General features: G+C 36.2%; 1 protein-coding gene across 2 annotated transcripts; it reads right to left on the bottom strand.

Moving 5' to 3' along the window:
• Positions 1-12,416: 12,416 nt before the first annotated feature.
• LOC145042257 (3-oxoacyl-[acyl-carrier-protein] synthase I, chloroplastic-like) lies at positions 12,417-14,546 on the bottom strand. 2 transcript variants are annotated; one of them, XM_078990665.1, is made up of 7 exons: positions 14,037-14,546; positions 13,529-13,960; positions 13,257-13,430; positions 13,048-13,161; positions 12,872-12,973; positions 12,733-12,795; positions 12,417-12,645 (listed from the first exon to the last, which is right to left on the bottom strand). In XM_078990665.1, the coding sequence occupies exons 1-7, from the start codon at positions 14,487-14,489 to the stop codon at positions 12,604-12,606; spliced, it is 1,380 nt and encodes a 459-aa protein (XP_078846791.1). In that variant the 5' UTR covers positions 14,490-14,546; the 3' UTR covers positions 12,417-12,603. The 2 variants fall into 2 exon arrangements, with proteins under 2 accessions (XP_078846791.1, XP_078846783.1); XM_078990657.1 differs by having other exon boundaries at positions 12,729-12,795; positions 14,037-14,545.
• Between the last annotated feature and the right edge of the window lie 440 nt (positions 14,547-14,986).

Below are 14,986 nucleotides of genomic sequence, written 5' to 3'. Positions count from 1 at the left end.
GCTACCAGAGACATCAAGATTACTGAGAGATGTGTTGTCCCTACGGGATCAAAGAGGTCATCATAGTTGATTTCAACTATGTTTAATGGACCCTAGGAGATGGGGATATCACTTTCCATAATGAACTTTATTTCTGTTAAATGAGCAGTGTTGTGGACTTAATAGTCATCGAATTTGACATCAAATCTTTTGACTATTAGTCTGGTATGCCATATAAGAACCATGTATGCAACCTTGTTGGTAGAATAAAAGCATATTTAGTGTGTGTGTGTGTGTATAAAAGCATGTTTTTTGACTTTTTTATTATCAAAACTTGAATTTAAAAGTGGTTAAGAACATAAAGAGAGAGAGAGAGAGAGAGAGAGAGAAATGGTTGTTAAAACCATTTTTAAATCTATATTATCATAACATCCTCCCATATAAACTTATTATCTTTAATTTATTGCTAATAGATTTAATTTCTAAAGTACGTATGTTCGATATTTATAAAATAAAATTTGTTTTCGTATTTTTGCAAAGTATTTATGTTTCGCATGAACCTACTTATATATATATATATATATATATATATATATATATATATATATATATATATATATATATATAGATATATATATATATATAAAGATAATTATGATATACATAGATTATAAATATCAAATATAAAGTAAAAGAATTATATAGTGATAACTATAGGAGTTATTAAGTAAAAGAGTTAAAGAAGAGATAAAACACTAAGGTTAAATGCATTAGTGATCGTTTACTATTCATCCTTAGTTGTATTAAATTTGCTTTCCCCGAACCTCGTTAATTTTTCGAGAGCCAGAAAGATATGTATAGATCTATATGGGGCTGACACCACCCCTGCGATTGTTAGCTATAATCCTGACATCATAACTTTCTTTATTTATACAAGCGTTATCTGACGTCCAATGAAGAGTCATCCGAGAAAATATTAGTACACAACGTTGATTATGAAGGCTCACGGTAATACAAATCTGACAACCTTAAGGAACCAACTACCTAGAGGGACACCTTCGCTCCAGACTTAAGGAGGATGCCTTCTTCAGACTTTGGTGCAAACTTGTTAAGATGATCCTTGTTGTTCACCACAAAACACCTGCAACCAAAAATATGAACGAAATGTACAGTGGGTTATGGTTGTTGAGACCTTCATAGGGAGTCTTGCTGAGGCGTTTGCACATGATGCTTCTATTCTGAACAAAGCATGCAGTTGCCACTAATTTTGCCTTGAAGTAGAGAGGTAACTTCTAAAAATTAAGCATCGATTTAGCTGCTTTGACCAATCTTCACTTCCTTCTCTCCACTACTCAATTTTGTTGTCGTGTGTAAGGTTTCGACAAGGTGTGGCTAATTCCTTTGAGACTAAAAAGCTATTTTAGAGCTGATTAGTAAACTCATTGCCATTATCCCTTCTTATCCGTCTGACTCGTAGTTTGATCTGAAGTTGTATCTCCTTGATAAAGTTAATCATGATCTGCGATGTATCCAACTTTAGTCTTAGAAATAAGACCATGGTGAAGCGAGTGAAATCATCAACTATGACAAGAATATATTTATTGTGATGAAGACCGACTACAGTTGATGGACCATAAAGATCGATATGAAGGAGCTCTAGAGGTTCAACGATTGAAGAATCAATAATTAGAGGATGGCTTCCCTTGGTTGGTTTACCACATTCACATGCTAGGCAAAACATATCGTTGTTAAACATCATAATTGGTAGTCCTCGAACTAAGTCTATAGTTACCAATTTGTTGATATATTTGAAGTTGAGGTGAGCAAGTTTTCGATGTCATTACCAACTCACTTCAGACACAGCCTTTAATAGAAAACACAACTATGGTTTGTCGATGATTAGAGAGATATCGAATGGATACATTATCCCTTCGGATTTAGACTTGATCAAGCATGTGTTTCTATCACTCTCCATGATGTAGCAATACTCACTGTCGAACTCAACCTGATGACTAGCTTTGCATAATTGGCCCACACTAGTCAAATTATGTTTGAGACCCTCTACTTAAGCAACACGTTGAAAAGAGAAGCTACCCATAGTCAATACTCCATAACCCCTTATAAAAATGTTTGGATTGTTCTCGAAGGTGACGTGTACAGCATGATTGGTTGTCCTGAAATCACGAAGGTATTCTAGCCTTCCAATCATCTGCAAGGACCAAGCACTATCTATTAACCATTATTCCTCATGTTCCTCCTTGCACATTGCCTGCACAATCTATTGGTTAGTTTGGAAACCGAAACGAGTTTGGAGCCTATAGTAATGTGGGAAACCCTTTTAACATATGCATGCATGTGGGATTTTGAAAGAGATTTCCCTTTTAATGTTGGTTTGGGACCACAATGTGTTACCTCCTTTTGAGGTTTTCAAGTTGGGATTGGACTAGTGTTAAATATCAGTAGATAAAAACCAAAAGATAGGGTCTTTTCCTTAATCCTAAAACCATGCCTAGTTAACGTTCTTGAGGTTTTGGTATTTTATTTTGGACTGATCTGAGGATTGGGATCCAAAAGGTTTTTTAAAAGACTTTGTCGTAGGTGTTGACATTTTGAACTATGGAAGGGATTTTGAGGAATGTGAAGTTTGTAAAATACCCTTTATTTTTATGTCTTTTAAGGAATTTTGTGATGGTGATTTGACTTCTTTTAAAAAAAAATAGAATGGTTAGTGTTAAGAGACTTTGTTGTCGTACATGCCTTTTTGCAAGATCCATCAGCTACCATGTGTTTTGCAAAGTATTTTGTAGTGATGGTTTTTTGAAATTCTTTTTGTTTGAAAACTTGGTCTGTTTTTTTAAAATTTTGTTTTTGGAATCAGCTTCCCGCTTTTGACGTCCGGATCTGATCTCTTTTTCCTGATACAACTTTTCTTCAGCCTTTGGTGGAACAACATCAGAAACAATTAACTGAGGTTTTTTGAAATTCTTTGTTCGAGGTGAAAATCGAGGACTTGATTCATGAGAACTAGTGAGTTCATTACTTTGAGAACATTGTCGAAATTCAAAATTATTGATGGGAAGTTCATGTAGAATAGGATAAAGAGTAGTTGTGACTTTGACTGGTGTCTGCGGTACAGTGGACTGGAGTACCGCAGAGTAAGTCAATGGTGACTCTTGTTCTGGAGATGTCTTCGAAGACAGAGATGGACAGTCTGCAACTAATTCAAGTACTTCTAAAACAATTTCTTCATCCACAACTGAATTGGACATAGATCTGGGATGAATTGTGCCAATGATGGGTACGAAGTTATCCACGTTACCCGAGGATTCAGGAAGAAATTCCTCAATGATACAGTTGTTGCTAAGTTCATGTAGTCTACCGAAGTGACATAGCATATCTTCGGGAAAAGTCTTGCATTGATTGGATAATGAAAAGTACGGTCTGGTGGGATATAGGAACGATCATCATCAAACCAAGGAGGTGATTTCTCATCGTTGGAGTATCTATTAGACCATCCCCAATTACAATTTCTTTTCAAAAAAGATCTTATTGATTCAAAGTAATATCTAATTGAGTTACAATTAACATTATAGCTTGTTTTTCTAACAACAGATCTTTTTCTAACATAGTGACCTTAAGCTTTTTTTCTTCTAGTCTTCCTCTCACATGGTACAGCTCTTGGGTCACTATGCTCGTTTTATCTAGGGCTTTATTGTAGTGTGTAAGGACGGAAGCACGTGTGTCATTAAGTCTTTCTGTGTAAGGTTCACAATAGTGCATGTTGTAATCATAAGACTGAATCATAATTTTTACATGTTCGATGATGCTGAGTGTTCCATCCTTTTCCATGTAGCAATAATTATTCTGTAGTTTGTTGATCTGTCTTCCTCACTAGCTACCGTGCATATTTTCCCTTTCTTCTGGTTATTGTCAACCCCTTCATCTTCATCACCCGACGACCATACTTGATGATCCTTTCTTACTTGAGCAACATAAGCTCTTTCCTTTTCTTTCTCTTTATCCTTCATTTCTTGAGCCATTCTGAGGTAGAATGCTTTGTCTTTTACAATGTTTGCTTTGCAGTCTCTGGAAAAGTTGATTTCATTGTCACACTTATGATAAACAAGAAATCCATCTTTGTCTTCGGTACTGGTACCAAAGTCTGATGGTTTGTTAGTCTTTTGGGTTTCTGTTGTCTGAGGAACATTCTATGGGTGACACTGGTGTTAAAGATTTATGGGATATCCTGGTTGATTTTTTTATGAGTTAAAGTTGCGATTGAAAGGTGCTTTAGTGAACTTTTAATTCTTTCAAAAAGATGGTGGTGGGAGTCTATTGATCTGTTTGTGAACCATGGCAATGACACTCTGAAACTCTTCATCGTCATCAAGATTTGCATCTATTCATATGAATGTGGTGAATGGTCATACGAATGTTGATAGGACGATTCTCCGGAGTAGGCAAACTGAGGAGTTTTGATAGTAAATAGTGGAGTCTGAGCCATCAACATGTGCAGTCCACTTAGGTCTGCACATTCTTTTAATATCGTAGATATTTGGACATGAAGTTCACCATATAGCTTGAATACTAAGAGAGTTTGGATCTTTCTATCTCCTTGGACTATCATCATGGTCATAGTCCAATATCTACCTAACCTATTCATGAATTTCAGGTATGTTTCATGATTGCTTCTTACAGTGCCAACGTTTGAGATTTTCGTGATGATGAGGTTGAATCTCTTGAAGGAGTCATTAAGGCTTTCACCGGGTAAAGCTTTAAAGTTGGTGAACTCATTGAGAGTTGTAGTAAGTTTTCTGTCTTAATCCTGTTCAGACTCTTGATAGAGATTTTTTAGAACATCCCAGATCTCCTTATCAGATTCACAGTTGATGATAATGTCGACGTTGTCAGGATCAATACCATACGAGATTTCGTAAAAAGCGATTGCATCTTTCTCCATCTTATGCAGATCATCGTTGGTAGGTATGTTCATGGCTGTTGGACCTCCACCAATTCTTGCTTGAGTACTATCTGCTGCAACAATAGTAAGAATAGGGATATGAGGTCCTTCTTCTACAGATCTCCACACATCTCTACCAATCCTCTTTAGATATCTTTCCATTCGTTGGGAACAATGATGATATTCACTTGCAACAAGTATTGGTGCTCTGTTAGAACCACAACCACTTTTTGAAATGTTTAAAGAATAAGCTTGTGCCATTTTTCTTGTTTCTGTTTTTGAAAATTTTTATGAACTTCAGTGGTATAGAAGGCCTTTTAAATCAGAGCTTTGAGAACAAGAACTTCGATTTTGAAAGGAGTTAAAAGGCAACCACTTTGGCTGTGATACAAATTGTTGAGAGAAAAACTTGAACAAATGTTATTAACGAGATAATAAGTTGCAGAATCAAAGTTAATCTCAATGGATGTTGTTAGCTCAACAATAATAATAGTTAGATTGTGGAATTGTAAGGAAAATAAATAGCATCATGTTTATATCAATAAGCAGTAAACAACTAGACACAGGGTTGAGTCATAACAAGGTTTGCATGCTAACACAAGTTAGTATATGATGAATAACACAATTCAAGATGGACTCGGTTTAAGTATCAGTTAAGATAAATTAAGATATAGGGATGAACAATCCGATATTGATACATTTTTAGTGATCGATTGATACTTGTTAAATTGGTAAGGAATACATAAAGTGGGAGGCTCTATTTATAGAGTACCAAAAGTTATAGCAAAGATTAATATAACATAAAAGGACTGACTACGGTGACCATGAATGGTACACCAGAAATATTACACAAAATACAAGGAATGTCAGTAAAGTAACTTAAACTATCTTCATGCATAACTCCACTTTGTGGTTAATCTTTAACTCTACGGGTCACAAAAGACAAGAACAATTTCCAGTAGGATCTTCTCTACGGTATCATCAAGGCAAAAGGTTTGTGGTTCCTTTTAGCTGAAGTGGGTCACTTTTTGATTCAACAAATATGTTAGATAAACGAATATAATACCATTGGGGCCAATTCCCAGCAAATCCCTAGGGGTTGTGACTTCCTTGCTATACGTATGAGTCATGTGCTTTCGGTACTACGGGCCCATACTATCTTCCACACCTATCCCTGTTTGTCTCAGAAGATCATCACAACAACCATAACAATACTCACTAGAATATGCATACAAGCTATTTTCACTCCCTAGATGAAGGATAGACATCCCTAGATAGGTTGGCTGACCACATAAAACTCATCCTTGAAACTTCCACCAACCCAACATCACTCATGTATGCTAATCATGCATAACACCGGATCCTATAGATAGTCGAATACTTGATTCTACCCTAAGCCTACAACAAAACAAGGAATAAGAAATAAGGCTAAATCAAATGTTCTTATATAATAAAATCTTAGTTATGTACAATTTTGATGCATACACTAAGAAACTAAAGTAATGATGTGAATTTCATGTAAGGAAAACCCTAGGATATCAGACATCATATAATCATGTAATTGTACCATGCGATTCATGAATATACGTAGTCTATCACTAGCATGTTGTTCTAACATATCACAATATCAAATAAAATTATGGTAATTTGGGGTTTACTTACTGGCTCTGACTGATTGGACACATCGTATCCTCTCTTGATTATTTTAAAAAAACAATTTTGAAAATCATTTTTAAAACCTTTCCATTTCCTTAGTTTGGGACCAAGGCTCTGGTACCAACTTGTAACGACTCAAAAATCACAAGCAATTTAAACTTTTCAAAACAACCCATAGTCATAAAATGTTTACAAAATCGTTGTTTTTAAATTGTTCATCCATATCAGAGTATCCCAAAATCATAAATTCATAAATAGATGATGTGTACAGTCACGCCTTCGCCTTCCCATGATCATCAGAAGTACCTGAAACAACAACTAAAAATTGTAAGCCAAAGGTTAGACAGTTCCCCCAAAGTACCAATATACAAACAGGTAACATATACAACAACATGTCAGGTCCAATCAACCACCGGTTTGGAATACCCTAGGCCTAGTTAACCTTCGGGTCCAGTCATCCTCAGGATTGAATACCCCAGGATAGAATGGCAATATATAACGGGTCCTCTTAGTCATCTGACTGGAATACCCTCGGGACCTCAGTATGAGTCTGGCATGCCAACCGAACCTCAACTCGTATCTGGAATGCTCCCGAGCCCTCAATATGAGTTTGGCATGCCAACCGGTCCTCAACTCATATCTGGAATGCCCTTGGGTTTGTTGGCTACAACACAATGTACTACAACCTCAACCCTACACAATATGTCAACCTATAACAGATAACAAACATTAGCAACAAGTAGATAATCATCCATACAAAAATCACATGTAGTCCTACAGATCTACCAGTCTAAGCATATCAGCAGCTAGCATATAATCATGCAGACCTATCCCATACTTAGCATATAAATGTATAGCAGGATATCAATGCAATGAGCCGGCCTTGGTGCATTCAACTTGTAACTATAATGAGGAAATTTCACTTCACGGTCTGAAAAATAGTTGATGTGGTCCCGAATCTGAATCTCAGCTCTCACCTTCACCTCCTGGAGGTTGCAATCAAGTTAGAAATCGCAAATCCAAGGTACTTCCCAACTCCAAGCTCTTCACACTTCACTCTTCACCTTCAAGAACTCCTCTAACCACTACAATGGGCTTCAAAAAGGCACTCTTTTACCTAGGGTTCCTTGAGGGTCCTTCTCACAGAGGGTGGCTGAAGAAGGAAGAGGAAATAAGGTTACAATGATGATTATATAGAGCCAAAACCTTAATAATTATGCTTTTCATGATCTTCATTTACGCCTTGCGTAGAAGGTGTACGCCTAGCATACTAAGGTAAGCCCTAGTACACTTACTATAGACATGTACGCTCAGTGTACTTTTAAAACTCGAAATTTACCAAAGTGCCACTATGGAACCTTTTGAATTTTTTGCTTTTACTTAGGGACCAAAATGCAATACAATTTAAATATAGGGTCAACATTAGAAGTACCTCATTATCAGGATGTTACACCTTCTTTTGGATCTCCTAATCTTCTTAAAAGCTTATGAACCTTAGGGCTTTGCTGTGTACGTCTTCCATACTTTTGCATGGAATTATTCATGGTTGTAGAAATCGGGATTAATCGCTTGACGTTCTTCAACCGACGAGGATTAGGGCATTAATCAGAAATTTATGATTAATCGGGTTTGGCGGGATTAATCGGCCTTGGTGGGATTAATCGGTCAACAAAAGTCAAAAAAATCGAAAAAAGTCGAAAAAGTCGAAAAAAAAGTCAAAAAAGGTCAAAAAAAAATTTAAAAATTCAAAAAACCAACTTTATTTTTTTTACTCCAAAATTTTCAAAATTTGGAAAATTCAAATATTATACCAAAATGTTCATATTTTCGTATTTCCAAATTTCCAAATTACAATTTTTCTTATTTTCTAATTTTGAAGTACTTGTTTTTTCTTAAGATATAATAATATTTAATTAATTTTAATATTTTATTAATAATTTATGGTCCCTGATTAATCCTCGATTAATCCCCACCAAGACCAATTAATCCCTTAACACAGGTCGACCGTCGAGCTACCGTCAAACGATTTTTACAACCTTGGAATTATTACAAGGTCTTCATAGAAAGGAGAGTTTTTCTTTTGTCCCATTTTGAAGGCTTCTACGACAGTTTCTATGTCAATGTTGTGGATACTTAGAGCTTCCCTGCCAAACCTATTCACGAAAACCCTGAGGGATTCCTAAGGATCTTGAACCACCCAATAGGGATCACTAGTGATATTCTCGAATGTTCTGCTACAAGAAAATTGGTTGCTAAAAATATTAACCAAATGTGAAAACGAAGTAATAAATTAAGGATGAACATTTAGTAGCCATTTCAAGGCAGATCCTATGAAGGTGGAACCAAAACCCTTGAACAAGAAGGCTTCCTTCAAGTGTGTGTGAATGGGGATAATATCAATTCTTTCCCTGTATTGTGCTATATGATCTTCAGGATCCGTGGTCCCGTCATACAGATTCATACTAGGAGTTTGGAAGCGCTTTGGGTCCTCGGTGTCAGTGATTCTAATAGCGAATATTGAAATTCTATAGCTTATTAAGGAAATTTTTGGTATAGGTTAGACTACTCCAGGTATGCTTGAGATCATCTGTCATAGTTGTTGAAGTTATTTGGTAATAATCCGGCTCATTCCTACATCAACATCCATATAGTTAGTGGTAAATGTATTATTATTAACGAAGTTACATGGATCCTTGTTATTGGGAGTAACTAAGGTTTTGTCGGGATCTTGGATCGTATAGGCTTGCTCTCATGGAGATATGTCCCGGGCGAGAACAAAGGCCGGTATTGAGGTTCCTATCTCACAGCGGTTCGTTAAGGATCCCATGTTGTCGAAACTCAAGATCTTGGGCTGCAACACCTAGGGTGCTACTTCTAGAGGCTTGTAGATCTCTGCCCTCATTCTTTTCACTTTCTTGAGTATCGTCCTATTATCATCCTATTGTTGAGTGACTTGTCATTCTAGTCTGGTTATAATAGCATGGATTTCGTTATTGGTAATCAGTACAGGAGGATCCTGAAATCCTTGGGAAGCGATCAAAGAGGTGTTTTTCTTCAGTGCCTCATAGGTTTTCTTAGGATCTCCACCTGGAGGTGGAGGAAGATTTTTAGAGGAAATGGAAGGATTTGAGGAAGTGGATAAGATTGGTTGGGTACACATGATTCTCAAATGATTATGAACACCACGGCCCCACAGTGGGCACCAAATTGGTTTGATAAGAAATTGATCATGTGTAATTCAAGCAAATTGTATGAGAGGTTGTGGTGGTAGTGTAACATAAGTATTAAATGGTAATCAAAGTGAGACAAATGAGTTACAAGGAAAGTTCTTGATCCTTTGTAGGATCTCCGACATAAAACCTTGGGACGTGATAATAATCACCTGCCTTGATCTGTTTTATTGATTTTAAACTGAGATTACAAAGATTATGAAAGTAATATGAGTACAAGCGTAATACTAGGGCTATTTATGTGCATTGTGTGCAAGATACATGTTTTATTTATAGTCTAGTGTGAGTAACAAGAAGTCTGATAATTCCAGGATCCTTCGGAATTAGCATATGAATGTTATTTGACAAGGTATTCCAAGTCTTTTCCCTAGTTGAGATGACTCTCCGTTGAAAATGGGTCTTGTGTTGGCTACATCTACACATGTAAGAAAAATAAAGAAACTATAGTCGTTACAAGTGTTAGAAATATTAGTGGTAATAGTTAGGATCCTGAGATATGTTTAAGGATCTTGAGGCTTCAAAAATATTTGAGGATCCTAAATATGAGTTAAGGATCCTACCTATAACAATAGGTTGCATGTGAACTTAAGGGTTCAGATTTCCGCTTCATATGTATTTGAATAACCTATAAAACCCTTTACGGTGGTCACTCGAAAAACACCAAATCAGAAAAGAAAAAAAAACGAGATAAACCACTCCATCCTTACTGATTGTGGCGGTGAAGGAGAGAAGTTGGAAGTCAACACGGATCAAGAGTGTACATGTTGCTCGTCGTCGGTTTTGGGAGTGGCCAATTGTGAATTTCGTCGTTTTAGATCGAGAGAGAAAGTGAGAGTTCGTCCACTAGGCAAATGAATAATGGACTGAGTTCTGTTAGGTAAAATCTTATTCCGACAACAAGTTGTCTGTATAGGTTTACATAAACGACGTCCTTCGTTTTTTGCTCAAAAAAAAATTAAAAAGTTGTGCCGACGACATGTTGTCATGATAGATATTTCACGTTGAACGTCACATAGCATGCTAACGACAAGTTGTCGGGATAGCTTCCAAAAACTTATGTCGTCTCGACTTTCTGCACCATGGAATAAAAATAAATGAAAGTCACATTTGTCGGAATCTATATTGACGACTTGTCATCGGCATAGGTTTTTCAGACGATTATGAAAAAAGACTTTCCCGCTGAATCTATGGCGACGACATGCCATCGGCATACTTTAGGTCAGACATTTATGGTCAAAGTTGGAAAAAGCTATGGCGGTGACTTGTCGTTGTTATAGTGCTTGTTTTAGCGCCGACAAAACGTCGGCACAGGTGTCGTCACCATAGGTAGTTATTCTTGTAGTGTTTCCCAGCCATATATTCTATTATTATAATTACCAGATCAATGCTAATATGGGTGCCATATGTGTTTCAAATACAACGGTTATATGTTATACCGGACGTTTTAGGTGAAGATGACTAAGAAAGGGGTATTGTTATATGTTATTAGGGGTGTGCAGTAAACCACACAAACTGCATAAATCGTCCACACCGCACCAAACCGCACCGCATAATGCGGATTACATCTTTTGTAGTGCAGTTCGCGGTTCGTAAATTCGATAAATTGCACTATATGGTGCGGTTTGTTGTTTTTAGTTTCAAAACGGCGGTTCAAACCACACCGCATATATATATATATATATATATATATATATATATATATATATATATATATATATATATATATATATATATATATATATATATTAGTGGTAAGATATTGTGATATAATATGTGATAAGATATTGTGATATAATATGTTGAATAAGATGTATAATGATTTGGCAGTATTAAGCAATGACCATAGATATATGTTAAAAAAATATTAAAATATAGTATTTCTTTAATAAAATATAAAATTTTAATTTAGATCAAATGATTGAAAATAGTTTCAAAGTTTAACAACTAATCAAACTACACAAATCGCACCGTAACCGCAAAACCGCCCGCAACAAACCGCACCACAAACCGCGGTTTACACCTTTCGCGGTGTGGTTCGTGGTTTCCAAAAATCTCAAACCGCATATGCGGTGCGGTCTGCGGTTTTGACTGTAAACCGTATCAAACTGTACCGCGAATACCCATATATGTTATATTTGATGGTTATATGTTATACCGAATGTTTTAGGTGAAGATGACCAATCCTACAAACTTCGCAAGATATTTGTATCATTTTCCCCTTATAACATATAACCAAATTTAGTAAAATGCAAATTTTTTATGAAAACTTGAAACTTACAATTGCGAAATGCATATATTGTCCCAAATAACCGAATAACAATACCCAGTGAACAAAAGCCCAAACTCGTTGGTTTTTTTGTACCGGTTTTCGACAAATGGAATTGTTCACATAGGATCGAATCTTTTCATTGGCGAAGCTGTGTAAGCTTGAACCGTTGTTGATTTTTGTTTGACTCGGCCCGATCCTATTCTTGGGACTAAACCGGTTTGAAAAAAACGAACAAACTATGAAAGATCTATTTATTACGACGCCAAACCTTGTAGTGTCTTGTATATATAAACACTTTTATATATTATGTGTTCGTATAATCTTTAAGTAATTTATATGCTTATTATTCTTTTGGTAATTGTTGTAATTCAGTTAATTTATATTTACATTAAATGTATTATAAAGATTCATACACTGACACATTGGACAAGTTTATCAAGTGCCTCAAAGGCCATGATGTTTGACAAATTATGGATGAACATATCATGCTTTAAATGCAGAGAATGCTATTACGGAGTTGTGTCCACCAATACCAAACGAACTTGAAATTGCTGCATGCATAACAAAAGCGATTGAATAAGTTAACTTTATTAAACGTGACATCTGAACCATGGACAAAGAGAAACCAACTCACCCACGTTGATTTCATGCTGTTGCTTTTCATTTGCAACTGTGTCAAATTCAATTCCAGGTTCTGGGTTCTACAGTTGCGATGAGGACATTAAGATCGAACTCAAATGATAAAACGCAAACAAATATGATGTAAATACCACATACAAATTGATTAATGGTGGGATGCAACCATCCTGTTTGAATAGCTTTGATTGTAGCAATGGCTTCCAGACCTCCAGCTGCTCCCATACAGTGCCCAATCATACTCTGAATAAATATACAAAATAAGATAATGTCAATATCGACACTAAGGACACAAAGTTGACTATGGACGTTCTCACCTTAGTAGCGTTCATTTTGATCCCTTCCTTGTTTTTAAACACCTTCTTGAGAGCATTAACCTCTGCCAGATCTCCTACCACTGTTGAAGTTGCATGTGCATTGATATAATTTACCTACCAACAAGATTTAGCTCGACAAGATAATGTATGAAGCTCATTTAACTTTCAACCTTCTTAAAGGAAAGATAAGTAACATAAAACTTAAGTACCTCCTCTGCAAACACACCAGCATTCACAAGGCAGCTTCGAATGCAAGATGAAACACAGAGCCCATCAAATCTGGGATTAGTTATATGATAGGCGTCACAATTAACCACACCTCCTAAGTATTCCGCAAGTATTGGAGCATCCCTTTTCATTGCATGCTCTAAACTCTCCATTACCTACAAACAAAGGAGATCAACGTTAACATATAGCCAACATGATCAACTAAAAAGATAGAAGTGTATCAAATGAAAAGATGGGTGCTAATTAATGTTACCAAAACACCAGCACCTTCGCTCAAAACGAACCCATCTCTGTCTTTGTCCCACGGTCTACAAGCAGTCTGGGGATCATCGTTTCTTTGAGACAACGCTCCACAAGCAACCAAACCTCCCAATTCCACAGGAATAATGGAAGCATCGACCCCACCAGCAATCATCAAATCAGCCTTCCCTTCACGGATATGATTAGCAGCAGCACAGAAGCAAAAGTTGGATGTCGCACAAGCAGCTGAGATGCTGTAATTTGGTCCCATAAAGCCAAGATCTTTAGCAAGTAAAGCCGGGCCCATGTTTGGTATGCAATAAGGTATGAAAAACGGTGTAATCTTCTTATAACCTCTCTCTATGAGAGACTCGACATTATCAGAAAATATCGTAACACCTCCAATTCCTGTTCCTACAACCACACCAGCGCAATCCTTATCGATCTGCACACCAACAAAGTTTAGTGTAACACAATGTATCAAATGTTAAGAAACATGAAAAATGGAAGAAATTACAAACTTTGGAGAGTTCGTGGCTCCCAACACCAGCATCTTCAAGTGCTTTTTTCCCCGCAACAATACAATACCTTTGACAATCATCAAGTCGCTTGTCACTTTTGGCGTCTATATACCCATTTGAGTTGAATCCACGAATTTGGCCACCAAACCTTGTTGGGAATGATGAAGCATCAAATTTGTCTATTAAACTGATTCCACTCTCACCAGCTAGGAGGCTATCGTAGAAGGTGCCGACGTCACTCCCAAAGACGGAGACGAGACCCATACCCGTTACAACAATCCGTTTTTTGGCATCTTTCTCCCGTTTCGGAGCGATGGCTGAAGGGTGGGAAGCTAGTAACTGGCGACGTGTGGCATGGATTTGTGCTTGTGATTTCACAATTATCGGTGAAGAGGTTTTGAAGATTGTGGGCGCCGAAGGAACTGGTAACAGCAGAGTAGCTTGAGCTTCCATTATTGGGTGCCAGTGTAACGCACACCAGTCTACTTTTTGTTGATCATATGATAGCCTATTTTAATATATTTTCATAGTTTTTTTTTCAATACATTTTATTTTTTTATATTATTTTTCAGTTTCAAACTTTACTTTTTTTTTTATTTTATGTTAAAACGTGGCTGGCATTTAGTATGTAAAACACAATTTAATAATGTTGGTATGTTTTACAATGTCTTTTTAATTTTGATAATAATTACGAAAACACAATTTAATAATGTTGGTATGTTTTACAATGTCTTTTTAATTTTGATAATAATTACGAGGCAAATAATATGTATTTGCTTTTTAGATCTAAATCTTCTTTAATAAATGAAGGTTTTTTTGTCACTTGTCAATCTCTCATTAGTTTTGACACTTATCATTTTGTGGTAATTTTGAAAATAAATATTATCCACTTGTCAATTTTTAATTTGTTTTAATTTTTAATTAAAGTCATATACTTATATATGTAAAGT

The sequence above is a fragment of the Lactuca saligna genome, chromosome 1 (genome assembly GCF_052625555.1).
Source record: "Lactuca saligna cultivar CGN05327 chromosome 1, ASM5262555v1, whole genome shotgun sequence".
Taxonomy (NCBI): domain Eukaryota; kingdom Viridiplantae; phylum Streptophyta; class Magnoliopsida; order Asterales; family Asteraceae; genus Lactuca; species Lactuca saligna.
The sequence above is the reverse complement of the archived record's forward strand: the minus strand, read 5'-3'. Positions and strand labels throughout refer to the sequence as shown.

Bases quoted from the DNA above. Each gene is read 5' to 3' on its own strand.
- LOC145042257 (XM_078990657.1), bottom strand. From the start codon at position 14,489: ATGGAAGCTCAAGCTACTCTGCTGTTACCAGTTCCTTCGGCGCCCACA. The intron at 12,796-12,871 runs GTATGTGGTATT...TCGCAACTGTAG, and splicing joins ATCCCACCATTAATCAATTT to AACCCAGAACCTGGAATTGA. The intron at 12,646-12,728 runs GTGAGTTGGTTT...TTATGCATGCAG, and splicing joins ACAGCATGAAATCAACGTGG to CAATTTCAAGTTCGTTTGGT.